This window comes from Jaculus jaculus, chromosome 8 (genome assembly GCF_020740685.1).
Source record: "Jaculus jaculus isolate mJacJac1 chromosome 8, mJacJac1.mat.Y.cur, whole genome shotgun sequence".
NCBI classification, from domain to species: domain Eukaryota; kingdom Metazoa; phylum Chordata; class Mammalia; order Rodentia; family Dipodidae; genus Jaculus; species Jaculus jaculus.
Genome location: NC_059109.1, coordinates 64,155,370 through 64,179,030, shown reverse-complemented (window position 1 = coordinate 64,179,030; position 23,661 = coordinate 64,155,370). Strand labels below are relative to the sequence as shown.

Below are 23,661 nucleotides of genomic sequence, written 5' to 3'. Positions count from 1 at the left end.
ATAGGGACAGCTGTGCAGCCTGAGGCCCATGTATCTTACCTCTATCGCACCTAGTGCCTGTACACTCATATGAGGGCCATTCTTACCTCAGGGACTTTGTATACACCCAGCTTTCTCTGAAATCTGTCTAAATGACTTACTATAATGCTAGACTAAGCAGAGGTGCCTTCACATTTTGCAAGGACTTATATTTGTCAGTTGTGGTGTTTATATCACAGTTATTTGTTTAACATCTATCTCTTCTTTCCCATTCAGTTAATTTACTTGTGAACTGCACTGTATCCATCTTGACTCTTTTTTTTTTTTTGAATCTGGAGAGAGAGAAGTAGATAGATAGATAGATAGATAGATAGATAGATAGATAGATAGATAGATGCAGATAGATAGATGAGAGAATGAGAAAGAGAGAGAGAGAGAGAGAGAGAGAAAGAATGAGCATACCAGGGCCTCTAGCAACTGTAAATGCCACCTTGTGCATCTGGCTTTTACACCCTGGGTATTGGGGAATCAAACCCAAGTCCTTTGACTTTTCCAGAAAGTTGCTTAACCACTTAGAAATCTCTCTCTCTCTCTCTCTCTTTTTTTTTTTTTCTTCAAGGTAGGGTCTCACTCTAGCCCAGGCTGACCTGGAATTCACTATGGAGTCTCAGGGTGGCCTCGAACCCACAGCAGTCCTCCTACCTCTACCTCCTGAGTGCTGGGATTAAAGGCATGCATCACCACGCCCAGCTTACCACCAAGCAATCTCTTCAGCCCATCCATCTTGTTGATTCTTGTATCCCTAGTACTTGATATAGTACTTAGCCTGAAGTGGACCCAGGATGAATATTTGTCGAGTAAAGGAATGTCTATGCTGTTTCATCTGATCTTCCCTATTTATTTTGCTCTAAATTGCAGTATCTACAAGTGTCTTTTGGGCACTGACCTAGATCCCCTGTGGAAATTCCCTTTAATATAGGGAAATATGTAATGTGTTGTGATCCCTTGTGATTGATTGAGTGCTTCTCTTCTTCCATCTACTCTGTAAAGTTCTGAATGTGGAAGAGTAGAGCTGATTCAGGGAAGTCAAAGATTTTTGTTCTTGGAAATTTTGGGAATTAAACTTTTTTTTAAAATCAAGACTTATATTCTTTAAATTTAGAGTTTACTATTTATAATAACTCATAAAAGAGTCTGTGGGACAGTGTTTTAGTATTAAGCCCCTCAAAACATCTGAGAGAAGCAACAGAAGTAATGCAGTAAAACTCATCAATGTTGAAGGTTCATTGAACTCTTACTCCTGCAGGGCACACTTCCCTTTTTCAGGACATGGGAGAAATGAATATCTTATTAACTTGAGAGCTTACTCCTGTTGATTTTCTGAGGAGATGTAAAAAATTTATACAACATTATTTTTAAGGTTTTAACATGAAGTCAGAGAGCCCTTACTGGATTCACAGTAAGGTTCACAGGTCTTCTGAAAAAGTATGAGACATGTAAAATGGGTTCATGTTATGACTACTCTCTTGAAGATGCAAGAAAAAAAAGCCAGGAATCAAACTGTGGTGCTGAATCTTTAGTAAAAGTTATGGGTATTTAGGGGATGTCAGAGGACATCTCCTATAGTAGGAAAGGATATTCTCATTTGGAAGCAGCATTAGCTGAAGCTCTTAGTGCACTCTAGAAACTCCTATGCTAGAGGCTGTCTTCTGAGTGTTTCTTTCCTCCTTGGGAAGGGATTTTGCTATGTGTCATAGACTGGCCTTGAACTGACTGTGTAAGTTCCTGTCTTCATGTCCCAAGTGTTAGGATTAAAAGCCTGTGCCAGATGAGGATGTTTTCTGAACTCAAGTGCATGACTCTATATGCATTTTAGAGGTACTTTGACAGAGAATTCCTTTCTTTGACAGACATTCTTTCCAACTTATTCAGGTAAAAGACATTTGAAAACAAATAACAAGTTTTTCATAAATAAGGCCCTGTGCAGTTAAAATTAGGGATAGCTTCTTCTTGAAAAGGGGACTATGCCATTTCATTTAAAATTGCAAACTAGTTTTATTTTAAAAAGTGGAGGAAAGTTGAGATACTATTTAGCCTCATTTAAGTTTCTAAATTTCTACAAAATAGTCCATTAAATCTCTAATCCTAAATAGTGACTGCAGAGATTCCAAATGACCTCTCAATGGAGAGTAGAGAATCCTGGTTTCTTCTCTCACAATAAACACCATTTGTCAACAACGAGACAACATGGCTGTGTTGTCCCTGTCTTCTGTGACTCTTGCCATTTATATTCACATATCTATCTCCCAGAAGACTGATGGTTTTATTCTCTCTCCTTTAAACTTCATTTAAAAGAGGACAGTGACTGCATACCACACACCAGATATTTCTGATCAGACAATAGAGTTTCTTAAGATATGCTGAATTTTAATTTTAAGCTCAAGAACTTCTTGCAGAGCCCACAACTTTTAATGATGCTATTAAGCGGGGGCATGCCTTTGGGATTCAAAGATAACAGAAGCTAGAAGGCTCTTCACTTGCTCTAGGGCCTCATCATTAAATTTAGCTATTTTGTACACTAAGATATACTTAAGACTATTATTCTAAACTATTTCTCCATACTGAACACTAAAGAAGTAACTCTAAGAGAATGTAGTTATGTTAAAACAGTGTCTTAGGGCTGGAGAGATGGCTTGGTGATGAAGATGCTTTCCAGTAAAGCCAAAAGACCCAGGTTCAATTCCCCAGGACCCACATAAACCAGATGCACAAGGTGACACATGCATTTGGAGTTTCTTTGCAGTGGCTGAAGGCCCTGCCACTCCCATTCTATATCTTCTCCTTTTTCTCTCTCAAATAAATAAAATAAATTTTAAAAAATTAGGTCTTTAAATACTATATTTTTTACTCTCTTTTACAATATATAAAAAAGAAAAATGAAAGATTTCATCACAACAGAGGCTGTTTCTTAATTCATGTTGCTGCAAATATTAGAATTTAAACTTTTGAAAAAAGAGAAACACAGATAGGCCTGTTAATATGGGCCTTACCCAGAGATGGTAATATTAGGACTATTAGGAATATGCTTTTGCTTAGGAATATAGGCTGAGGTTCTGTTAAGCACACTTTCTTTGCAGTACAGGTCCTTTATTCTATTTTTTCTTAACAGGTTACTGAATTTAAATTTTATTTGAAAATGGCCTTATTGAATAAGCAAATGAACTCTCAAATAAAAACAGTAAAGAAGTTTATTTCAACATGAACAAAACTCTGCTTTTAGACTATATTATTTTATATTATATATTTTATATATAAAATATTATAAAATAAAATAAAATTTTATATAATATTTTATATATAAAATATTATATATTTTAGACTATATTGAAGTGTTAGTGGAGGATGGCCAAACAGAAGAGTTTTGAAGGCAACCCAGAAATGGGCATCTACAGAGCAAAGTTGCAAGGAATAGCACTTGTGTGTGTGTGTGTGTGTGTGTGTGTTTCTCACCTCTGTATTTCTGAAATCCTTTTTTGAAACTGAGTAGCTTTCATATCTAGTTAGTACAGTAAGCCAATGCAGGTGATTTTTATTTTTGCCTTAATAATGATAACGTCTTCTATTCTCAATTTTCCTTTTTCTGTCTGTCTGTCTTTCCATTAGCTTTCAAAAACTAATTGATTTAGATTCATTAAAAGAGTCTGTACAGCATTTGAACTAAAATTAAAAACATTCAAAACAAACTCAATAGAGATTTATAAGTATTACTTGCGTAAATGATACTTTTAAGTGAAGCACATTTTTATGTTCTTAAATTAACAAAGTGGCCAGGGATCTTTAGTGGGCACAAAATTCCTCATATTTTATACATATTTCATGGCTTAAACATTTCCAGAAATATTGTATGTCTTTAAAAGAGAATATCATTTAGTTATATTGAGGGATAAAATATGTGATGCCAATAAGTGTTATGGAAAGTTAAGTTGGGAAGGAAATTATACTGTTACTTTTTTGCATATCCTGAACTCTTTGTGGCAACATGTGAAGCATTGAAGTAGAGAGTTTGATGTGGTTCTTTGACACTTGAAAGAAAATTTATAGTGACTCTTTTAGAGGGCCTGTCTGGTCAGGAGCCATCACTCATACAAGTTTTTTAGCTCCTGTCATTTAGTGGTCAATATGGAACTGATTCTTAGGTTGGTGGTGGAATGTACAGAGAAGTTGGAACAATATTCCCAGGGATTTGGTAGTTTCCTTGAATTTGAGCAAAGAAAACCCAAACACTCAAAAAATGTGGTCATTGTCACTCACTTACTGTGTGTTCAGTAGAGTATACTCTGCCAAGATTGGAGCATGGTGCTTCTAGAGCAAGCTATATGGCAGAGGCAAAGGGACTGAGGCAGTGTGGTGTGTTCAGGGCTCAGTGCTGGAAACACACCTAGGCTTGGCTTTGGGGGCAGTGCAGGAGTCAGTAGTACTGTGAGCAGGACATTTGGAAAATACTTAATCTCTGAGCAGAACCTGCGGGATGGTTCCACCATCCATAAGCAGGTGTCTGCATACTCTACACATATGGCTCCTGCATGTGGCTCTCAACTTTGCTCTGCTGTTACTCTGATCAAGACTGAAAATCAACTATCTAAAGTGTGGAATGAACAAAAAGTTTCTTAATGTTGCAGATTCACAAAAATTCTTTAAATAATGTAAAGAAACTGTCTTTTTCCTCATTCATCTTGAGAAAATGAGTTATGAAGGCGTCATCATCATTGTTTTCCTCAGGTCTTATATTTCTTTTTTTTTTCTCAGTGGGATGAACTTCCAAATTGTACTGCTTTTTGTGCTATAGCAAGGGAGACCACCAGAACATCAGCACCTTCCCTGCTTTCAGCCTGGCCTGTGGCTCATGCTCCCCCAGCCCACCAGCTGTTTGTTCACTATAGCCTTTTTCTTCTTTTAGGAATGCTGTATTCAGTTCATTAATCCATTTATTGACTGGATGGTATAACAGACAGCCTGAGGGAGCTTTGTTGAACTTCCAAACTAGGCACCAAACCAGTTATAGAGGAAGGGATATTTGTTTAAGCTTACAGATCTTGGGGAAGTTCCATAATGGCAGAAGGAGCTGGCCTAGTATAACAGGCCCAAGCACAAGCAAGCATACTTAGGAATTCCAAGGAAAGCCCAGGTACATTGCATATCTTTAGACTGGAATTCCAAATCTACCACCATACCTTAGGGCTGGAACCTAGGATCCGCCAAGTGATGCCTTCTCCAGCCAGGTGGCTAGAGATCTAAATTACAAACTTTAATAAAATCCTGAATATATTGGGGGCCATCCATTCAAACTACCACAGATAATAGGTGTTTTGGGTGTTTAAATTTTCAGTTCTTTATATATTATAGATATTAATCACCTGTCTGATGTATAATTGGCAAAGATTCTCCCATTCCCCCATTTTGTATACTCTCTTTTTACTCTGGTGGTTGTTCCTTTTTATGTAATCCTACTTGTCAATTCTTAGTATTATTTTATTTATTTTTATTAGATATGGACATATTTAGTATGTAAACAACACCTGTTGATACCATCCTTTCCCTCCTCCCTGCCCCTTTTCTGAAGAGGACGTCTTTGTTGGGGATACAAGTCAACCCCATAGGGATTGTGGGTCATGTATTATGGGAGGAGGGAGAGGCAGTGTCTGTGCAAAATGTCCTAACTTGTGGCTCTAACAATCTTTCACATCCTTGGTTAGTGAAGGTATTTAATTTTTTTTTGTTTTTGTTGCTAATGAAAATGGGACAGCCTCACTGATTTCTTTCTCTGTATATTTGTCATTTGCATATAGAAAAGCTACTGATTTTTGTACATTTATTTTGTATTCTGTCACTTTGGTGAAGGAATTTATCACCATTAGAAGTTTTGAGATGGAGACTTTCAAGTCACTTATATACAGGATCATGTCATGTACAAATAGGGCTAACTGTACTTCTTCCTTTCCAATTTGAGTCACTTTTCTTTCTTTCTCCTGTTTTATTGCTTGGGCTAGTACTTCTAGTACTATGTTGAAGAGCAGTGGTGAGAGTGGGCACACCTGTCTTGCTCCTAATCTCAGTGGGAACTCCTTGTGTTTTTTCCCCATTAAGTATTATTTGGGCTTTAGGAGCTTTATATATAGCCTTTATTGTGTTGAGATATAAACTCTCCATGCCTAATCTTTCCAGTGTTTTGATCATGAAGTGGTGTTGTATTTTGTCAAAGGCCTTCTCTGTATTAAGTGAGATGATCATGTGGTTCTTATGGTTAAGTTTATTTATGTGGTATATTATATTGATGGATTTCCATATGTTAAACCATCCCTTGACCTCTGTAATGAAGCCTACTTGATCAAAGTGGATAATGCTTTTGATGTGTTGTTGAATTAGATTTGCAAGGATTTTGTGCAGGATCTTTACATCTAAGTTCATTAGGGATATAAGCTTATAGTTTTCTTTCCATGTTGCATCTCTGCCTGGTTTTGGTATTAGGGTGATGCTATCTTCATAAAAGGAGTCAGGAAGGATTCTCTGGTTTCCAATTGTGTGAAACAGTTTGAGAAATTTGGATTCAGTTTTTCAATGAAGGTTTGATAGAATTTAGCTGATAAACCTTCTAGTCCTGGACTTTTCTTTGCAGGGAGGTTTTTGATTACCTTTTCAGTCTCCATGGATGTGATAGGTTTGTTTAGGAGATTAGTCTGCTATGAATTTAGCTTTTGTAGGTGTTATATGATTAGGAATTCATCCATTTCTTCTAGATTATTTAATTTTGTGGAGTAGAGGTTTTAAAAATATATCCTGTTGATGTCTGTTGTGATCTCTTCTTTTTAATTTCTGATTTTGTTAATTTGAGACTTCTCTTATTTTTGCTTGATCAAATTGGCCAGGGGTTTGTCAATCTTGTTGAGTTTTTTTTTTTTTTTTCAAAGAACCAACTCTTCATTTCTTCAATTTTTTAAAAATGGTTTTCTTAGTTTCAAATTCATTAATTTCTGCTCTAATCTTATTTCTTTCCATCTGGAGCTCTTTGGGTTGAATTCTTCTTGTTTTTCCAGTGCCTTTAGTTGGACAGTTAGGTCATTAATTTGGGATCTCTCTGTTTTTGAAATGAAGGCATTTAGGACTATAACGTTTCCCCTTAGGACTGCCTTCATTGTGTCCCATATGTTTTGGTAGGGTGTTTTCATTATCATTCAATTCTAGGAATTTTCCAATTTCTTTTTTGATTTCTTCAATGACCCATTTATTGTTTAAAACTGTGTTGTTTAGTCTCTAGGAGCTGGATGAATTCTTGATGTATCTCTTGTTGTTAGTTTTTAGCTTTAAAGCATTGTGATGTGACATGATGTAGGAAATTACTTCAATTTTCTTGAGTTTATGAAGGTAGGCTTTATGTTCTAATATATGGTCAATTTTGGAGAAGGTTCTGTGGGCTCCTGAGAAGAATGTGTTTTCTGTAGATTTGGGATGGAAAGTTCTGAAGACAGGTCTAGTTGATCTGTGATGTTGTTGGGCTGTATTATTTCCCTGTTGATTTTCTGCTTGGGCGATCTATCTATTGATGACAATAGTGGAGTATTGAAGTCTCCAACTATGTTTGGATTGGTGTTTTTTCTGTTTATTGTCAAGTAGATTTTGTTTTATAAACTGTGGTGCCCCTGTGTTTGGCACATATGTAATTATGATTATGATGTGCTCATGTTGGATCATTCCCTTGATAAGTAAGAAGTGGCCTTCTTTGTCCTTTTTGATTCTTTTGGTTTGAAGTGTATTTTATCAGATATTAATATAGCAACACCTACCTCTTTTTTATTTCCATTTTCTTGGAATATCATTTTCCAACCTTTCACCCTGAGGAGGTGTCTATCTTTAGTGGTGAGGTAGATTTCTTGATGGCAGCAGATAGATCTTGGGATTATTTTAAATGTATGCTTTTACATTCCTTTCAGAAAGTCCTATACCTACATCTTAGAATGTTTTCCCTACATTTTCTTTTTGTGTGTGTATGTCTCTGTGTGGTGCATGTGTGGAGGTATGTTTCTGTGTATGTGGGTACATATGTATGTATGAGTATATTTGCAAATGTGTGCATGTAGAGGTTGATATCAGTTGTTCTGCTCAGTTGCTTTGTACTTTATTCTTAGAGTTAGTCCTCACCCTGAACCTAGAAGCTCATTGATTCATCTAAGCTAGGTGGTCAGTAAGCTGTAGCGATATCCTGTATCCACCAGTATCAGCATGTTTGGCATTTCACTTGAGTTCTGGAGATATAGCTCAGGTCTCCACAGCCTGTTTCCCCTCCCTCATCTAGCAGTTTCAAAGTCTTAGGTCTTACATTAAAGTCATTAGTCCATTTTGAATTGATTTCTGTTCAGGGTAAGAGATATAGATCTAGCTTTTATTCTGTTATATGTGAATAACAAGTTTTTAACAGCACCATTTGGAGAAAAGGCTTTCTTTTGTTTAATGTATATTTTTGAAACCTGTGTCAAAGATTAGTGGACTGTAGCCATATAGGCTTGTATCTGGGTCCTCAGTTCTGTTTCATTGGTCTACATGTCAGGTTTTCTGATAATACCATGCTGTTTTATTAATATAGTGGTCTTTTTGTAGTATTAGGGCATGAACCCAGTGTCTCACATATGTTAGGCAAGTGTTCTCTTATTGAGCTCTTGCCCCATCCCCATTTGGTTAATTATTTTTGTACATATTTTTATCATATTCTATATTTTCAACTATAATAGCTTATCACAGTGCATTGAGCTATTCATACTATAATTTTTATTTAACATCTTTTCTCTTCTGATAGACCCTGAGCTTCATGTGATCAGGAGCCACGTATGCCTTATTTACTTATGTGTGCCTGGGGACTGGAAAGTCATAGGTACCCAGGAAACATTTACTTCATGCATGCATGCACAGGAGTGAAGGAGGAATGTTGTCAATAAGAGCTGCAGTTTCAAGCTAAAATGATTAGTGGAAAGTATAGTGCTGCCATATTGGCTTGGAAAATGTAGTTGGAAGGTGACTTCAAAGTGGAAGTGATGCAAATTCCCCAGGGAATTTTCTTTTATGCATTTGGAAATTTCAGCTTGGAGTATATCTCCTGACTAGGACTATAGCCCTGAGAAATATTTGGTTTGAGACAGTATTTAAAACCTGGGGCTAAGTACCATATACTGAAGAAAAGAACATGGCAAGGGAAGACAAATCAGAAGGTCAGGGGTAAGCTTTGGAAATGGCTTCATTTAAAGTGACGAAAAGAAAAAATTAAAGCGAGGCATGGTGGCACACACCTTTAATCCCAGCACTTGGGAGGCAGAGGTATGAGGATTGCTGTGAGTTCGAGGCCACCCTGAGACTCCACAGTGAATTCCAGGTCAGCCTGGGCTACAGTGAGACCCTACCTTGAAAAATCGAAAAACAAACAAACAAAAAGAAAAAAAGTGTCACAGGAAAGAATTGGTATAAGGTTTAGAGAGGCAAGAGGGAAAACAGGAAAAGCCATTTATATGGAAGCCAGTGCAGCACAGTTTGAAGGTAGCTATTAAATAGTATGTAAATATTAAAATTAAACAGTCCTGGGGAAAGACCATTGGATTTTCAGGCATGTTTTAGAGATATAAAAAGAATATTTGGGAGGAGAAATTCAATGGTTAGAATGTTTGCTGAAGACCTAGTGAGTTTGGCATCTAGTTCTAGTTGTTGGAGACTTGTAGAGAAATGAGGACTAAGGAATTTAAGGACAGGACACATTTATGTGTATTTGAAGGCATGAAAACGGGGATAAAATAGGACAGAATTAGCTAGAAAAGAAGGAGAAAGTTAGGAAGAAAATGTGATAATTCCAGAGTGCCTCTTCAGGCCAGACACAGTGATTGATTGTGATCTTCTTGATCTTATTATAATCTTCACAATAGCCTGTGAAGTAGCCATTCAATGCCTCATTTAACATCCTGGGAAGTTCACACCAGTCTGTGGTGACCTGGCTTGAGTGGATGGGGAGTTTAGGTATGCCTTTGCAGCTGTTCTTTATCTTCTTCTGCCTCAGGAGTTAGACATGTTAGCATGAATGGGTCTCGAGCAGAGAACTGAGTGTCGCCTTACAGAAAATAGGGTCCTAGAATTGACTGTTTATCTGTGTTATTTTTTGCCATGACTGTGGGGAAAGTATAGTTGCCTGCTTTCATGTCCACAGAAGATGAAACAGAGTTTGGGAACATCTCAGAAGGCCTATCTGACTTGAATGCTTATTGTTTGCAATGTGAAAAGGAAATGCTAAATGTTGACAAAGAATAGCTATCTCTCATTTCTCTACCCTGTTACTGAGTGAGCAACTTGTGACAAAATGACTCTCAGCCCTGACTCATGTCTGTCTCTCAAATGTGAAGTATGCCAGTCATGAGGCCCACAGTGACAAATCTCCCTCATTATGTTCTGTCTCTCAGCCACAGCAATCTTATCCCCCCTCTGCTCTCATCTGCAAGTCATCTTTCTGCTTCCTGATCCAAATTTCGAAAGGCTTAAGTATCTCTTCTGTTTCACTCCCTCGGTTGAATTCAGCACCTCATGGACTATGCAGCTGTTGTTGAGAGCATGTGGGAAATTTCATCCTAATTGAAATACACATCAGACTGGCTGGGGAGACCCTCTAGGTGAGGGCTACCTTCTAGGTGAGGGCTAGGGAGATACTGGCTGATAGCAGGCTGAGATTTTACAGGAGTGAATGTGAACGGCTTCATGTCAGTGCCTGTTCTGTTCCTGAAGGAGAAATGCATTCTGAGTCTCCTTCAGAGACAACCTCCTGCCCTGTGGATTTCCCTTGCAGACTTGCACAGACATCACTGGCCTAGGTTTTTCTTTCCTTTTCCAAGGGCCTGGGGCAACATGAGTGGTTCAAATAAGAATAAGAATGGTAACTTTACTGAAATGTTCTTAGAAAGTGCCCCTATTTTATCATAGGGATGTGTCTCCTACCGTTTCCATTCTCCATTTATTTCTTCCCTTCTTCTTCCGTCCTCTCTCCCCCCTTTCTCTTGTTTCTTCATTCAGAAAGAACCCCTTTGTCAGTGTTTTCAATTTATGTTATTTCGTAGTTAGGTCACTGCACATGCCACATATTCTCATCTGTTAGTGTAATAAGAACTATCTCCCAGGATTGTTGAAGACTATGAGAAGTAAGAAGCACATTTAAAGCCACATTACACTGTGATGTATTTTTATTAGCTCCATTGCTCCTTTCAATTGGATTCTGGATATACTTTGCCAGAAAGCATTACCAAAAATCATTGCCTTCAGGTTTTTTCCATAAAATCAAATATATTTTATGTTTTTTTTTGTATTATCTATGTATTTAGAAACTTTGCCCAATTTATTTTTTAAGTTCATTGGAATATAAAACATTTATGAATGAATTCATTGAATAAATGAGTGGGCCAATCTCTAGTGTTCTCAACCCAAAGTAGTGTTCTTAACTCATATCCTTGCTTAAAAAAATGGAGCTGTTCTGTGAAAAAATTGAACAGAAAAATAATTCTATTGGCTCTTTTCCCAATTCTTTAAAAGCATTAACTTCTTCCAAATGTATGAACCAAGGTTTTACCCAAAGATGATTAATGAATATAAGAACTTCTGTTATTAGCATTTTCAAGAAATGAGCCATCCTAACCAAATTGGTAAAAGAGAAAATCATATCATCAACACAGTAGAAGAGCAAGTTAGATACACATTTTCTTGAAGACATATTCTCCATTCTGCTTGTCTCCTTTTTTCTTTTTTGTACCTGTTGTCTTCATACCCAGGCAATAAATTACATAGACCTCAGAGATAGAAAAACCTTCATTATTATGATTGACTTGCTATAAAGGTCTGTCAGTGGTTCAGAGACAAAGGAAGAACCCTATTCTGAGCTGGAGTAGACCTGAATGGAAAGACTTGGTTTGCACTTGACCTCTTCCATCAGACTGTGGCACTGCCTCAAAACACAATTGGAAGCCAAACGCTTTTCTTCACTGAGGAACATGCAGCTCTAGTACTACCAGTGACCATGTGAAGGGACTTCTCATATGTCACCAGTGAGGTTTTTATTTATAATCTCCAACTTTACTCCAAATGCCCAGATACATAAGCTATTTTTTTGAGAGATATATAGTGAGTAGGAGGTACTATAATAAAATCAGGCCTGTGGTGTTCATCTAAGAACCCAGGTTAAATGATATTTGAGTAGTTTTCTTTCCACTGTATACAGAATGATGAAGTATAGATGAACTGAATAGAGCTAAAAGAATATACTGAATGATCTTGTAATGGTTATGGAGGCATATTTAATTCTAAACATAATGCAGGATAAATTTCTAAGCAATGATGGGAGATTTTGTTAGTGTAGGTGGAAGAAAAAAAAGCAAACAGCTGAAATTTGAATCTGGGTAATTAGAAAAACACCAAATTCTGAAGTGAAAATTTATCATTATCATGGCTTGAACCTACAGCTCCTTGCTAAATACAAAGGCTTGCAATGGGACAAAGTCTTGCGGCTGGAGGAAGTACAGGCCAGTCTAGGAATTGGTCTGGAAGAAATGTTGTTGGTCACAGAGGATGCCCTTCACTCTGAACCCTACAGCCCCAAGGAGATCTGCAGATGTCTGGGAATTAGCATGGAGGAACTGCGAACCCAAATCCTGAGTCCCAACACTCAAGATGGTGAGTCTGCTAAAATACAAACAACATTAACAAAGAAAAAAAGGCACATGGCTTATTCCCCCACATTCAGTGCAAGACTTTTTTTTTTCTATTTTATTTTTTTTAATTTTTTAATTTTTTTCACAGATACTGCTTTTATTGTTTTTGATTTTTTTTTCTTTTCACAATTTTTATTAACATTTTCCATGATTATAAAAAATATCCCATGGTAATACCCTCCCTCCAGCCCCTTTCCCCTTTGAAATTCCATTCTCTATCATATTACCTCCCCATCTCAATCATTATACTTACATATATACAATACCAGTCTAATAAGTACCCTCCTCCCTTCCTTTCTCTTCCCTTTATGTCTCCTTTTTAACTTACTGGCCTCTGCTACTAAGTATTTTCCTTCTCACGCAGAAGCCCAATCATCTGTAGCTAGGATCCACATATGAGGGAGAACATGTGGCACTTGGCTTTCTGGGCCTGGGTTACCTCACATAGTATAATACTTTCCAGATCCATCCATTTTTCTGCAAATTTCATAACTTCATTTTTCTTTACCACTGAGTAGAACTCCATTGTATAAATGTGCCACATCTTCATTATCCACTCATCAGTTGAGGGATATCTAGGCTGGTTCCATTTCCCAGCTATTATAAATTGAGCAGCAATAAACATGGTTGAACATGTACTTCTAAGGAAATGAGATGAGTCCTTAGGATATATGCCTATGAGTGCTATAGCTGGGTCATATGGTAGATCAATCTCTAGCTGCTTTAGGAACCTCCACACTGATTTCCACAATGGCTGGACCAGATTGCATTCCCACCAGCGGTGTAGAAGGGTTCCTCTTTTTCCACATCCCCGCCAACATTTATGATCATTTGTTTTCATGATTGTAGCCAATCTGACAGGAGTGAGATGGAATCTCAATGTAGTTTTAATCTGCATTTCCCTGATGACTAGTGATGTAGAACACTTTTTTAGATGCTTATATGCCATTCGTATTTCTTCCTTTGAGAATGCTCTATTTAGCTCCATAGCCCATTTTTTGATTGGCTTGTTTGCTTCCTTATTATTTAACTTTTTGATTTCTTTGTATATCCTAGATATTAATCCTCTATTAGATATATAGCTGGCAAAGATTTTTACCCATTCTGTAGGTTGCCTCTTTGCTTTATTCACTGTGTCCTTTGCAGTGCAAAATCTTTGTAATTTCATGAGGTCCCAGTGATTAATCTGTGGTTTTATTGCCTGAGCAATTGGGGTTGTGTTCAGAAAGTCTTTGCCAAGACCAATATGTTGAAGGGTTTCCCCTACATTTTCCTCTAGCAGTTTCAGAGTTTCAGGTCTGATGTTAAGGTCTTTAATCCATTTGGACTTAATTCTTGTGCATGGCGAGAGAGAAGAATCTATTTTCATCCTTCTACAGATATATATCCAGTTTTCCCAATACCATTTACTAAAGAGGCTGTCTTTTCTCCAATGAGTATTTTTGGCATTTTTATTGAATATCAGGTGGCTATAGGTACCTGGACTTACATCTGGGTCCTGTATTCTGTTCCACTGATCTACATGTCTGTTTTTGTGCCAGTACCACACTGTTTTTGTTACTATGGCTCTGTCGTGTAGGTTAAAATCAGATATGGTGATACCACCAGCTTATTTTTGTTGCTCACTAATATTTTAGGAGTTTGAGGTTTTTTTGTGATTCCAAAAAAAAATTTTGGATTGTTTTTCCTATTTCCATGAAGAATGCCTTTGGAATTTTGATAGGGATTGCATTAAATGTGTAGATTGCTTTTGGTAATATTGCCATTTTCACAATATTGATTCTTCCCATCCAGGAACAAAGGAAGTTTCTCCACTTTCTAGTGTCTTCTGCAATTCCTCACTTGAGTGTTTTAAAGTTCTCATGGTCTGTAATTTTCCTTTTCTGTTCTATCTTTGCCTGGTTTTGGTATCAGGGTGATGCTGGCTTCACAGAAGGAGTTTGGTAGAATTCCTTCTTTTTCTATTTCCTGGAAAAGCTTAAGATGCAGTGGTGTTAGCTCTTCCTTGCAGGTCTGGTAAAATTCAGCAGTGAATCCATCTGGGCCTGGGCTTTTTTTAGTTGGGAGATTATTGATAACTGTTCGGCTCTCTATGCTTGTTATCGGCCTATTTAAGTGATTAATCTCATCTTGATTTAATTTAGGTAGGTCATATAAATCAAGGAAATCATCCATTTCTTTCAGATTTTCATACTTTGTGAAGTATATGCTTTTACAGTATGTCCCTATGATTTTTTGAATTTCTCTGGAATCTGTTGGGATGTTATCTTTTTCATCTCTGATTTTATTAATTTGTGTCTCTTCTCTCTTTTGGTCAGGTTTGCTAAGGGTTTATCAATCTTGTTTATCCTTTCAAAGAGCCAACTCTTTGTTTCATTAATTCTTTGGATTTTTGTTGTTGTTGTTGTTTCTATTTCATTAATTTCTGCCCTAATCTTTATTATTTCTTCCCATCTACTGATTTTTGGTTTGCCTTGTTCTTCTTTTTCCAAGGCTTTAAGGTGAAGCATTAGGTCGTTTACTTGCGACCTTTCTAATTTCTTTTCTTTTCTTTTTTTTTTTAAATTTATTTATTGACAGCGACAGGCACAGAGAGAAAGACAGGTAGAGGGAGAGAGAGAGAGTGGGGGCGCCAGGACTTCCAGCCTCTGCAAACGAACTCCAGACGCGTGCACCCCCTTGTGCATCTGGCTAACGTGGGAGCTGGGGAATCGAGCCTCGAACTGGGGTCCTTAGTCTTCACAGGCAAGCGCTTAACCGCTAAGCCATCTTTCCAGCCCAACTAATTTCTTTTTTTTTCTTTTTTTTTTTTTTTTGGTTTTTCGAGGTAGGGTCTCACTCTGGCTCAAGCTGACCTGGAATTCACTATGTAGTCTCAGGGTGGCCTCGAAGTCACAGCGATCCTCCTACCTCTGCCTCCCGAGTGCTGGGATTAAAGACGTGCGCCACCACGCCCAGCTTCCATCTAATTTCTTAATATAGGCACTTAAGGCTATAAATTTACCTCTTAGAACTGCCTTCATTGTGTCCTAGAATATTTTGGTATGTTGTGTTCTCATTATTGTTTGACTCTATAAATTTTTTGATTTCCTTCTTGATTTCTTCATTGACCCATTCATCATTTAGCAGTGTATTGTTTAGTTTCCATGATTTTTTTTTTTTTTTTTTTTAGTTTCCATGATTTTGCATTTGCTCTATAGCCTTTCTTGCTACTGATTTCGTTTAATTCCATTGTGGTCAGATAGAATGCAAGGAATTATTTCAGTTTTCCTGAATTTGTTAAGATTTGCTTTGTGTCCTAATATATGGTCTATTTTAGAGAATGTTCCATGTGCTGCTGAAAAGAATGTATATTCTGCAGCATTTGGATGAAATGTCCTGTAAATATCTGTTAGGTCCATTCCTTCTATGACCTCATTTAGTCCAGATGGCTCTCTGTTTATTTTTTCCTGGGATGACCTGTCAATTGATGAGAGTGGGGTGTTAAAGTCACCCACCACCACTGTGTTTGGTGTTATCTGTGACCTTACTTCTAATAGTGTTTATTTGATGTATTTGGGAGCCCCCATGTTAGGTGCATATATGTTTAGGATTGTAATGTCCTCCTGTTGAAGTGTGCCCTTAATTAATATAAAGTGACCTTCCTTATCTTTCTTGACTAACGTTGGACTGAAGTCTACCTTGTCAGATATGAGGATAGCAACCCCTGCTTGTTTTCTAGGCCCATTTGGTTTAAACACCGTTTTCCAACCTTTCACTCTAAGATAATGTCTATCCTTTGTAGAAAGGTGAGTTTCTTGGAGACAACAAACTGTAGGATCCTGCTTTTTAAGCCAGTCTGCAAACCTATGTCTTTTGGTTGGGGCATTGAGGCCCTTGATATTAAGAGATACTATTGAAAGGTGTGTATTTATGTTTGCCATTTTTTTTTTTTTTTTTTGTGGTTCCGCTTCTACCTGTGCTCTCTTGTGTTAGCTAGTATTTGAGTATTGCTTGTTTTTCCTAGGTTCCTTATATGTGTGCTTTTCCTTTTCTTCAGCATCGAGGATTCTATCAAGTATTTTCTATAGAGCTGGTTTTGTCTTCAAATACTCCTTTAACCTGCTTTTATCATAGAATGTCCTTATTTCTCCCTCTATTTGAATGGATAGCTTTGCAGGATAAAGTAACCTTGGTTGACAGTTGTTATCTTTCAGAACTTGGAATACATCACTCCAAGCCCTTCTGGCTTTTAAAGTTTGTGTTGAATAATCTGCTGTAATCCTGATGTGCTTGCCTTTGTAGGTAACTTGATTTTTCTCTCTTACTGCTTTCAATATTTTTTCTTTGGTTTGTGTGTTTGGAAGTTTGGTTATAATATGGCTAGGAGAGGTTCTTTCTAGGTTTTGTCTGGCTGGGGTTCTAAAGGCTTCCTGTATCTGCATTGGTACCTCTTTCCCAATTTGGGGGAAGTTTTTTTCTATGATTTAGTTGAAGACACCTACTATGCCTTTTTTTTTTTTAATTTAATTTATTAGTTTTCATTTCAGTGAATACAGGCAGTTTGGTACCATTATTTAGGCTCATCTGTGATCTACCCCCTCCCATTTGACCCTCCTTGTTAATGAAAATAGGTCGTGCATTGTGGAGATAGCCCCCAGTTATTAGTATGATAAATGTCTCTGCAAATCATGACCCAACATGTAACTCTGACATTCTTTCTGCCCCCTCTTCCGCAAGATTTCCCTGAGCCATGTTGGGTTCATTTTTGGTCTGCTTCAGTGCTGAGGTGTTGGGGACCTCTGAGGCTTTGGCTCTCTGATTTGGTAGGAGTTGATTTTTCTCTGCGTTGATCTTCTTCCCCTTTGTGCTGGTATCCAGTTCACAGGAAAACATCACCCTTGCTTATTTCACCAGTTGTCCTTAGTTTCAGTTGGGCCCCTTTTGAGGTATGTTGGGGCAGCTCTCTTCTTAGGATCTGCATCTATCTGGAAAAGAGTAGCAGATTCTCCAACGGAGAGTAAGTTAGCACCCGGAAAATTGAGATAACACTTACTTTTTTGATAGACAGTTTGATAGGTGTAGGCCCTCTTATACCCCGTGATTGATGGTAGCTTGATATTGTACAGTGGGCTTGTGTTTGGCTATGGTTCTGACTTGTTTCCCAGCTCCAGCTAAGGGTCTAGTACCACTGAGTGGATCAGTTAGCCAAATCAAGAGCAATTGATTCCTCACCATGGCTGTGTACCACTATTGCACTTGTGTGGGCATCACATCCGGTTATTTGTTGCTAATTAGGTTAAACAATGTGTTGCTTGGACAGATCTTGGTCATTTCCCCCAGTCACCTATGTAGTGCCTTCTGGCACTAGACACGCTGACTGTCTGGGGACTGACTCTCTCCTGGCTTCCAGCCATGTCATTCCATTTTACGCGTCAGCTGTGTATGGAGTCTTCAGCAATAGGGTCTTATCACTGGCCTTTGGTGGGTCATCAAGTACTCTGACAGAAGTCTGTCATTGTTTTGGGAAACCTTGTAGGTTTTTCTGATCAAAAGCTCATTGTGGATGGTAGGCCCAAGCTGGAAGTGGGGGTTACAGGTCAGTGTCCACTAAGAAATTGAGGAAAAAGATAACTAATATATAAGAGTTAGAGAGGAGAGAGATAGAGGGGAGAGGGGGAGAGGGAGGGAGGGAAGATGTAGGAGATTTAGGTCAGTCTTGATCCTACCCTCTCCAGTGTCTTGTGGTTCAGGTGTTTCCTGTAAGGGTCTAGTGAAGGTTCAGCCATTTGGTCTGTCTTTTAGGAAGCAGAATTTTATGGTACCATTGCCGTTTGGGTCCAGATTACTGTTTTCCACTCTTTGATTCCCTCCCCGCCCTCCCATCCATCTTATTGTCTAGTCCATGAGGTGCTTCCTGGGTATGTAAGGCATCTTGGGCAGATTCAGTTTAGGTGTGGCAGATGAGTGAGACTATGTGTCAATTTTTTTTCTGTGATTGGGTAAGTTCGCTGAGAATGATCTGTTCCAGGTTCAACCATTTTTCCTCAAATTTCTTTATGTCGTTTTTTCTTACTGCTGTATAGAATTCCATTGTGTAGATATACCACATCTTTGTTATCCATTCTTCTAATGATGGACATCTGGGTTGATTCCACCTTTTAGCTATTATGAATTGAGCTGCTACAAACATGGTTGAGCAAATCTCTCTGGCTTTTGGTTTGAAGGTTTTAGGGTACATGCCCAGTAACGGTATAACTGGGTCTGTTGGTATTTCTATAGTCAGCTTTTTCAGGAGTCTCCATATTGCTTTCCAAAGTGGTTGTACCATCCTGCATTCCCACCAACAGTGAATGAGTGTCCCTTCTTCTCCACATCCTCGCCAGCATTTATTTTCATTTGACCTTTTGATGTTGGCCATCCTTATTGGGGTAAGGTGGAATCTCATCGTTGTTTTAATTTGCATTTCTCTGATGAGTAGGGATGATGAACATTTTCTTAGGTGTGTGTTTGCCATTTGTATGTCTTCCTCTGTGAATTGCCTGTTTAACTCTGTGCCCCATTTTGTGAGTGGGGTATTTGTCTTCTTATTGTTTAGACTTTTGAGTTCTTTTAAATTCTAGAGATAAGGCCTCTATCAGTTGGATAACCTACAAATATTTTCTCCCATTCTGTGGGTATTCTATGGGCTTTGCTTATTATATGCTTGTCTGTAAAGAAACTCTTCAGCTCCATATGATCCCAATGACTGAGTGACTGTTTAAGAACTTGAGCCACTGGGGTTTTATTCAGGAAGTCTTTTTCCATTCCTATATCATGGAAGGTACTTACTAAATTTTCTTCCAGTAGTTTTCGAGTTTCTGGTCTTATGTTGAGGTCTTTGATCCATTTGGATTTGAGTGTTGTGCATGGTGAAATGTGTGGATCAAGTTTTAGTTTCCTACATGTGGCTATCCAGTTTGTCCAGCACCATTTGTTGAAGATGCTATCTTTTTTCCAGTCTATATTGTTTGGGCCTTTGTCGAATATCAAGTAGCTATAGTTGCTTGGCCCAAAATCCAGGTCCTCAAGTCTATTCCATTGGTCTATACGCTTGTTTTTATGCCAGTACCATGCTGTTTTTATTACTATGGCTTTGTAGTATAACTTTATATCGGGTATGTGATGCCACCAGAGGTATTTCTTTTGCTGAGGATATGTTTGGATATGCGAGGCCTTCTGCCTTTCCATATGAAATTTGAGATCATTTTTTCTATGTCTGTGAAGAACACTGTAGGGATTTTAATTGGAATTGCGTTAAATCTATATATTGCCTTTGGTAAGATTGTCATCTTCACAATGTTAATTCTGCCTATCCAGGAGCATGGGAGGTCTTTCCATCGTTTCAAGTCCTCCTCAATTTCTTTTTTGAGAGTTTTTATATTTTCGTTGTATAGATCTTTTATTTCCTTGGTTAACGTTATTCCAAGGTATTTTATTTTTTTTGTTGCTATTGAAAATGGGACTATGTCCTTTATTTCTTTTTCTGTGTCTTTGTCATTTGCATACAGAAATGCTTCCGATTTTTGTGCATTGATTTTGTATCCTGCTACTTTGCTATAGGAGTTAATCACCTTCAGGAGTTTTGGGATGGAGTCTCTCGGGTCTCTTACATATACAATCATGTCATCGGCGAATAGCGCTAACTTAACTTCTTCCTTTCCAAATTGTATCCCTTTTATTTCCTTCTCCTGCCTTGTTGCTTGGGCTAGGACTTCCAGACTATATTGAAAAGCAGAGGTGAGAGAGGACATCCCTGTCTTATTCCTGATCTCAATGGGAATTCCTCCAGTCTCTCTCCATTAAGTATTATTTGGGCCTTTGGAGCTTTGTATATTGCCTTTATTATATTAAGATGTGAACCAGCCATGCCGATTCTCTCCAATGTTTTGATCATGAAGTGATGTTGTATCTTGTCGAAGGCCTTTTCTGCATCTATCGAAATGATCATGTGATTTTTATGTTTAAGCTTTTTTATGTGGTGTATTACATTGACAGATTTTCGTATGTTGAACCACCCTTGTATTCCTGGGATAAATCCCACTTGGTCAAGGTGGATAATGCTTTTGATGTGTTGTTGGATTCGGTTTGCGAGAATTTTGTTGAGGATCTTTGCGTCTATGTTCATTAGGGAAATAGGCCGATAGTTTTCTTTTCTTGTGGCATCTCTGCCTGGTTTTGGGATTAGGGTGATACTAGCTTCATAGAAGGAGTTGGGTAGTTTTCCCTGTTCTTCAATTGTGTGGCACAGTTTTAGGAAGATTGGTTTGAGTTCTTCCATGAAGGTTTGATAAAATTCGGCTGGGAATCCATCTGGTCCTGGACTCTTCTTTTTTGGGAGGTTTTTTATTACTTTTTCAATCTCCATGAGCGTGATGGGTTCATTGAGGTGATTGATCTGCTCTGAGTTTAGCTTTGGTAGATGATATGCATCCAGGAATTTATCCATCTCCTCCACATTTTCCAGTTTTGTGGAGTAGAGGTTTTTGAAATAAGTCCTGATGATTCTGCCGATTTCACTGATGTCTGTTGTGATCTCTCCTTTTTCATTTTGAATTTTGGTAATTTGGAGTCTTTCTTTTTTTTTGCTTGATCAAATTGGCCAGAGGTTTGTCAATCTTGTTTATTTTTTCAAAGAACCAGCTCTTTGTTTTGTCAATTGCCTTAATTGTTTCCTTGGTTTCCAATTCATTAATTTCTGCTCTGATTTTAATTATTTCTTTCCTTCTGGAGCTCTTTGGGTTGGATTTTTCTTGTTTTTCCAATGCCTTTAGGTGGATGGTTAGGCTATTGATTTGGGATCTTTCTGTCTTTTTTATGAAGGCATTGAGTGCTATGAATTTTCCCCTGAGGACTGCCTTCATTGTGTCCCACAAGTTTTGGTATGATGTGTTCTCATTGTCATTCAATTCCAGGAATTTTGCGATTTCATTTTTTATTTCATCCACTATCCATTTATTGTTTAAGAGTGTGCTATTCAGTTTCCAGTTGCCGTTGGGGCTCTTGTTGGTTTTTTTTTTTTGTTGATTTCTAGGACTATAGCATTATGATCTGATATCATGCAGGGAATTATGTCGATTTTCCTAAATATGTGGAGGCTATCTTTGTGACTCAGTATGTGGTCTATTTTAGAGAATGTTCCATGGGCTGCTGAGAAGAATGTGTAGTCTGTGGATTTGGGGTGGAAAGTTCTGTAGATGTCTGTTAGGTCTAAGTGCTCTATGGTTTTGTTGAGCTCTCTTACTTCCCTGTTGAGCTTCTGTTTGGATGATCTGTCTATTACTGATAATGGTGTGTTAAAGTCCCCAGCTATGATGGTGTTGGTTATTTCTGTTTTATTGTCAAGTAGGTTTTGTTTTATGAACTGCGGTGCCCCTGTGTTTGGTCCATACAGATTTATGATTGTAATATCCTCTTGATGGATTGTTCCCTTTACAAGTAGGAAGTAGCCTTCTTTGTCTTTTTTGATTGTTTTTGGTTTGAAGTCAACTTTATCTGATATTAATATAGCTACACCTGCTTGTTTCTTATTCCCATTTGCTTGGAATATTGTTTTCCACCCTTTCACCCTGAGGAGGTTTCTGTCTTTAGTGGTAAGGTGGGTTTCTTGAAGGCAGCAGATTGAGGGGTCTAATTTTTTGATCCACCCTGTTAGCCTGTGTCTCTTGATGGGTGAATTAAGGCCATTAATGTTTAAGGTGATGACTGTGAGATTTGATTTGATCCCTGTCATGTTGTGGTGGTAGAGGTGTGTTGGCATTTTCATGGGATTTATTATTTTTTTTTTCTATCTACTCTGGGTTTGGTTGCTGTGATCTTCTTCTTGTAGGCATTTGTGTTTGGTTATTTGTTTCTTCTCTGTGGAGAATTTCCTGGAGTACTTTCTGTAGGTTTGGTTTTGTGTTCATATAATTGTAAAGCTGAGTTTTGTCATGGAAAGTTTTCCTTTCACCATCTATTATAAGGGAGACTTTTGCCGGGTAGAGTAGTTTGGGTTGCAAGCCATAGTTTCTTAGAGTTTGGAGAGTTTCATTCCAGGCCCTTCTAGCTTTCAGGGTTTCCATTGAGAAGTCTGAAGTAATTCTGATGGGGTTTCCTTTGAAAGTGGTGTGCTGTTTTTCCCTAGCTGCTTTTAGGATTTTTTCCTTGGTGTCAATGTTTAGAGTCTTAATGATAATATGCCTTGGGGAGTTTCTCCTTTGGTCTAGTCGGTTAGGAGTTCTGTTTGCTTCTTGAATCTTGATGCTCCTTTCTTTTAAGAGACGGGGGAAGTTTTCTTCAATTATTGTGTTAAATAAGTTCTCCATGCCTTTGGTCTGAAATTCTTCTCCTTCTGGTATTCCAATGATTCTGATATTAAGACGTTTAAGTGTATCCCACAATTCTCTCATGTTCTGTTCACAGGAACTTTTGAAGTTACTGAAATTTTTGGATTCTCGAACTGTTTCTTCCATCCTGTCTTCCAGATCAGAATTTCTATCTTCCACTTCGCTGACTCTATTCTTGAGAGCCTCTAGTGAGTTTTGGACTTGTTCAATTAAGTTTGCATTTTCTACTACTTTCCTATGTATCACTTCCATCGCTTTGTCCAGCTCCCTTTTTTTCTCATTTTCTGATTTTCTTGCTGATTCTTGGAAATCATCCTTGCATTTCTTTATGTTTTCATTTAGTGTGGCCAGCTGATTTTTAAGGTCCTCTTTTTTTTCACTCTCCCTCAACTCTCTTAGCTCTCTTTGAATTCCTTCCAGTGTCTTATCATATTGCTCTAGCTTCCTGTCAGTTCTAGCAGTAGTTTGGTCAGGGTTGCATTGTTCATTGCTTCCACTTGATGTTCTGATCCTAAACACTCTTCTATGTTTTGGTTAGTTGTGATCCTTGTTGGACTGGGTGA

General features: G+C 37.9%; 1 protein-coding gene across 4 annotated transcripts in view; it reads left to right on the top strand.

The window, feature by feature from the left end:
* The window catches only part of Galk2 (galactokinase 2), a 201,806-nt gene that overhangs the window by 116,554 nt on the left and 61,591 nt on the right, over positions 1-23,661 (top strand). For all 4 annotated transcript variants that reach the window (XM_004669731.2, XM_045156144.1, XM_045156145.1 and 1 more), the window contains one exon: positions 12,504-12,714. In XM_004669731.2, coding sequence (XP_004669788.2) covers positions 12,504-12,714 — 211 coding nt within the window. The remainder of the gene's footprint in view (positions 1-12,503; positions 12,715-23,661) is intronic.